The sequence below is a fragment of the Chanos chanos genome, chromosome 2 (genome assembly GCF_902362185.1).
Source record: "Chanos chanos chromosome 2, fChaCha1.1, whole genome shotgun sequence".
Lineage (NCBI taxonomy): Eukaryota > Metazoa > Chordata > Actinopteri > Gonorynchiformes > Chanidae > Chanos > Chanos chanos.
Window position 1 is genome coordinate 39,224,547 of NC_044496.1, and position 6,000 is coordinate 39,230,546.

Genomic DNA, 6,000 nt, shown 5'->3' on the forward strand with positions numbered 1-6,000 from the left:
TCAGAACAGAGCACAGTGTGTCAAAGCTTGTGTCAAAGCACAGCACGCTGTTAGCCTATGCCATAGCAGGGCATAGTGTTAGCCTTTGTCTGAACCAAGCACCATGTTAGCCTGTGTCATAACAGGGCACAGTGTTAGCCTGTCTCAGAGCAGAACACGGTGTTAGCCTGTGCCAGAGCAGGGCACATTGTTCGCCTGTGTCAGAACAGACAACAGTGTTAGAGCAGGGCATAGTGTTTGCCTGTGTCAGAATAGCACACAGTGTTGGTCTGGGCCAGAACAGTGTGTAGTGTTCGCTTGTGTCAGAAGACAGTACGACAGTACGGCTTATGTCTGAATGGAGCATAACGTTTACCTGTGTCAGAGCAGCGTACTTAACTATTAGTTGAATTCCTTGTACTTATGTATATGTAAAAAAGAATACATTGTACCTTATTTTCCTGTGGTGTAAAAAGCACAGTGAACGTGGCTACCATGCCCGGGGCCACTTTGTTGCACCCAGCGGCAGGATTGACCACTTGAAAGTACATGGACTCTTCCACTACCACCTTCACCATGCGAGGAACCTGCAAACATTACCAGAAAAGACCACAATAACCTGGAGCAAAGAGCAATAAGGACACTTACTTGCAATTATAGTTGCATGTATATAGTTACCCTCTAATATCTGTAAGTCTTTTGTTGTCTGAAATACTGAAAAATGGATGATGTACATTGTTCAGTTTTCATCTGAGTTGTATGCACAGTGATAACATTTCTGCATTGAAATTCCACATGTCCACAAATCTTCAACAGAGCATTTTAAAAAACACAAAAGCAATATGTATTTGATAGAGTTTCAGATCTTCCCCTGAAAAACAAACTACCTAACAGCCATGACTGATTTACATACCTCTCTCTCTCTCTCTCTCTCTCTCTCGTCACACAACAGACTGAATTACATATAAAGCAATATGACATATTTCTAGTGACTAAGTGCACTTTGAAATTGGGCTTACTGTTGGGAAACAGCTTTAATCTTCCTCTACAGGGTAATTTGAGAATTATTTAGACTTGTTTACACCACAGATGCAAATATATTGTTAATGGCATGATGAAACACTGAATACATTATGAACTCTGATTTTGTGATGGTGATCTTCTCTGCAGTGTTATTAAAGACACACTGGTTTTGCCCCCTCATCTCTCTGCCTTTCATAACAAACTCTTTATATGCGTCACCCCATTTTCATTGTTTCAGGCATAAGGGCTTTTGCCTCATTTACTCCTTTAAGCTGAAATAACATTGTTTTTCTGTTGGCACAGACGTCACTTTTAGGTCTTACATGAGTAGGCCTAATATCATGGAAAATCTTTCAGAAAGAAAAAAACAACAACATATATTTCAAAAATTAAGCACCTCTTAGGGAAGAGAATTGTCTCTCTGTCTGTTGTTAAATATCGCTAGCAATTTCTAGCAATTTTCTGCATGCCTAACATAAGAAATCCATCTTTAAAAAATACAGTGAAATGTTATACAAACAACTGCAAAACAAACCATTAGAGACAGACAGAAAAACAACATAAAGGTTAGCAACTTAAATAAATTACACATCACGAATATATAGTTTAACTTAAGCTTTTCTTTTAGGCTCACATTTTTGCTGCAGTCACATTTTATATGTATATATATATATATATATATATATATATGTGTGTGTGTGTGTGTGTGTGTGTATATATATATATATATATATATATATATATATATATATATGTTTCCAGTCCAGTAAGTTCTTAGCAGTACATGATAATACAAGAACCGGTCTAAAATACATCATTAGTTACACATAGGACCTGGCTTGCAATACTAATGGAACAAAAGCGGAAATCCTATGCTTTCATAACAATGAAAACAAGAAAAAATCATGTGAACATAAAACTGTAACGAATTTGGAACAAGTCAAGATAAGATGCACCTTCGCTGTTTGAAATGATGAGCATTTAACAGCAATTTAAAATAGTTTAAGTCATATCTAAACACATGAATGGTTTGTTACGTAAGATGCAGGGTGCAGGGTGTTGACATTTTCCTAATGGAGATGAGAAATGAGTCAGAATGATCTGTATTGACTTGTTTAACACATCTGTTTGACCTGCTTCTGACTCCCTAATTTGGCTTCAGTTCAAAAATGTTCTCAGAAAATATTGGCGTCCAGATCACTTAAATGATGTATTCAGGTATGATTAAACAACGTCCTTCTCATTAATTATATCATAGACATGTTTTAGGAAAGTGTTTGCTGAAGAATTCCATCATTTACTGCTTTGGTACAGGTACTTAAAGACCAAGGATAGGTGTATTTTTTAGGTTTTAAGTTTTCAGCTTTTTTTTAAGTTTGCATTTCAAGTTTGTGTCCCTCTGTCTAACAGTTATCATAGTAACACCACACCTATAATTGAGTTACAAAACAAAAAAAAAAGCCATTAATGCTGACATATACTACATATACCCAATAAATGTCATATACTATGTATACATGTACATATATACTTAATATATACTTAAATACTCAAAGATGTACTGACATGTGTTGAACTCTGCACTCTGGTATTACCTTGTCATTGTTACGCAGTGCCAGTGGCACATTATATGTGTTTGACGGACTGTAATTCTGGAACACTATCTCACATGGGTATGGCTGGAACAAGGCTTGATCCATATCCACTGATGAGAACTGGAGACAGTCAGAACAAAGAGCATAAGAACACTTTCATGTCAGATTCATGGGTGAAATTACGAGAACAGTTCCATAATTTACCAATTAAAACGTAACAATTCAAAACTTCATAGAATTCTGGTCTCCCTAGCTGTTCTTTTACATTTTTCTTTTTTTTTGGCTTGTTTTACGAAAAGCAATCGCCATCATAAACGAGTCACTGACTGACACACAGACTAAGAAATAAATGCAGCAGATTAATGATTTTGTGTATGAGACAGCTTCTCCCTACACTTGTTTAGATGTGATTTAATTAGCTCTGTTGAGTGGTATCCAGGTGTGCCAGGTGGTCACTCTACTGGTGCATACGACTGCATCAGCCAAACAGAAACCACAATGAAAGGCTGACAGCAGCTCACTTCTCAAGCAAAAACTCTTAAAGGGACTGAGACAGCAAGAAACGACCCCCGGGAAAAACAGGAAAGGGTGAACGACAGAACATTTTTAGAAATATGTACGGAGTAAACGAGTGGGGAGGGGGAGAGTCAGCCAGAGAAGGAAGAGTCACAGATGCAAAAACACCCAGGAGGTGTACGATGAGAAGAGTGCATGCAGCACCCTCAGTATTCAAGATGAGGTAGTCTCATCATATAATTAATGCAATCATACTTAGCTCATTTCCAGTACAGAATAGTGTGACTGAAGGAACAGGGAGGAGATTCGCACCAGTCTTTTCACAGTGGGTTTTTATGATACACATGCATTTCAAATTGCAATAAAGATGAAAGTAACCTTTAAGAGTAAAGTGTAGGACTGCCCCCCCCCCCCCCCCCCCCCCCCCCCCCCCAAAAAAAACCTCTGATGAAAATTGCATTGTTATATCTCCAGAATGTAATATTTCCGTTGTTACATTGTTATACTACATTGTTAGATTTCCAGGCATATATCCAAACTCATTTAAAGACCAAATCCAGTGAAAACTATGAATTGTCTGTTGAATATCTGACTTGCAAGATTAGTTCAATCAAATCAATGAAAATGACTCAAGTTCCAAAATGTCCACCAGGAAAAAAAAAAAAAAAGAAATCATAGTTGGTGTTGTCTGTTCGTATCTCACTGAACTATTCAGCAGATTTGATGTGTACAAGTGACTGTTAACACTGACACCAAAGTGTCCTGGCCTCTACAAAACTGTTTTCCTGTTTCCAAGCATTTTCTTTCGGTCAGTGACACCTTACCCAAGAGGGTGGAAGGTGTTTAATGGATATGTTGTAAAAGTACTATGAAAAACAAAATCTTCAATAGTATCAAATAAATGAATGGAAAAGTTTCTAAGAGTTTAGAAATAAAATGTATTGGTTGTAAATGATAAATATTTGTTCTCTCCTTTTCTTACCTTGTGGTGTGTGTTCATACTCATGTCTAAAAGTTCCAAAATACGAGGTGGGTGCATCTCAAAAGTTTTAGCTAGACGCTGCTCTGTAGACAAGACCATCTCTTGTTCAAACACAGACGGAGTTATCTGCCATGAAACAGGGCACATTTAGACATCACTGTTATAACCATTTCTGAGCAAAGTCTTTGGCAGGACAACATACCAAGTCCACAGGACCACATATTCACAGAATCATACATTTTACTGCACACCGTAAAATTTTTATATTTTCCTACATGTATATGCCCAGTACCACATCAGTTGACATTCTAAAGCCATATATTACATCAGGTTATTTCAATATGTATTTTATAATATAGCCATACATAAAGAGACACAAAGACATGGCCACATTCATGCACCAAATTATTAATCAGAAGATCACAGCAATAAAAGTGCAGTATGTAATCCAAAAAACAAAGGCTAAGCTGCCGTAATACCATCTACAGCCAATGAATTTCTGTTAAAATGACATCAATTGATCAAATAAGAAATAGGCCTATCAAACTTACTGTATCTCAAGGCCAGAACCAGGAAAAATTAAGTCAAAATATAAATGAATAATGAAGTGGGAAACATTATGAATATTTAATGACTGCCAGTTATGTGTGTATTCAAAACATTCCCCCTTCATAATTCAAAGACAACAGAAATATTGTAAACCTATGCATTATTCTGAGTGAGTGAGTGAGTGAGTGAATATTTAAGCTTACCATAAGATAATTGTAAGAGCTGAAAAGAGGGGAAAAAAGGATAGAACAGACAAAAAAGAAGATGGTGAGAGAGAGAGGGAGAGAGAGAGAGAGAGAGAGAGGGAGAGAGAGAGAGAGAGAGAGAGAGGCAGAGGGAGAGGGAGAGGGAGAGATGCCATGGAAATTAACAAACACTCTGATAAGGTTACTTACTCTCATGGCACTGATTTCATTTCTCACCAGTTTTGGTGCAACCTCTTTGCTTTTGAACTCCTTTGACATCCTCTGGCTCAGGCCTTGAGGGGCCGAAGGGAAAACCTGTGTCTTATACGTTGGCATCCTGAAACTCTGACACTCCTGTCTTCAAGTCTTCATCTGGTCTGTAGCTGGAAAAACTATTAAGTATAAGTTTCTATGTGGTAAAACCCACATGGTGACTCATGAGTAAAGAAATCAAGAAACCATCTCTAATCTAAAAACGCAAAGTGCTTTTGGGTGTGAAGCTGAAAAATTTACGAAGATTTTCTTCAGGGAGGAAAAAATGCTTACTGGCTTCAGCTGTCCAACTGGCTTAATCACTGAACGTTAAGTTCACTGGTCGTAAAATTCTAAAGCCTTTAATGACAATGAACATCAAACAAGTGTAGCTTAGCTTCTCAAACAAATGAACGATTAGTTTTAGCCAGTATATCAGCAAGCACTTAAAATGTAATGTTTTCGCTTGTTGTTTACAATTAAAGCCAGCCAACATTAAGGCTCACAAATGCTTACCGTTTCGTGGTCGTAGCGAAGGTTACAGTTACAGTTAAGCAAGAACGTTAAGTTGTCGTTTAAAATTAGTTAATGTTTGTTGCTGGCAACTCACAGTGAGAACCACCAGGCAACAGTATTACTCAGAGCTCTTCACGCTCGCCGTTGTGTGGTTGTCATGACAACCATCCCAGCGGCCCCTGAGTAAAGGATCCCGCGATTGGTTTCTTATTTTAAATCGCGCTCTGTGGTTGGCTAAAAGTTTAACTGGTGTTCGAAGAACAAACAGGAGGAGAACTATACCTGAGAGCTGTTCAATGACAACATACACAGTAACTTTTACAGTGCAGTTTTGCTATTTTTTTAATCGGCGTCGAGAGAGAATCGCCACTGACTGTATATTATTAATGAACATTGATTCTGC

General features: G+C 37.7%; 1 protein-coding gene across 1 annotated transcript in view; it reads right to left on the reverse strand.

Annotated features, from left to right (window-relative positions):
* The window catches only part of hydin (HYDIN axonemal central pair apparatus protein), a 61,303-nt gene extending 56,138 nt beyond the window's left edge, over positions 1-5,165 (reverse strand). Inside the window, exons 1-4 of the mRNA XM_030765327.1 lie at positions 5,040-5,165; positions 4,096-4,221; positions 2,598-2,717; positions 432-566 (exon numbers count right to left, since the gene is read on the reverse strand). Of these exons, the coding sequence (XP_030621187.1) occupies positions 432-566; positions 2,598-2,717; positions 4,096-4,221; positions 5,040-5,165 (507 nt within the window). The remainder of the gene's footprint in view (positions 1-431; positions 567-2,597; positions 2,718-4,095; positions 4,222-5,039) is intronic.
* Between the last annotated feature and the right edge of the window lie 835 nt (positions 5,166-6,000).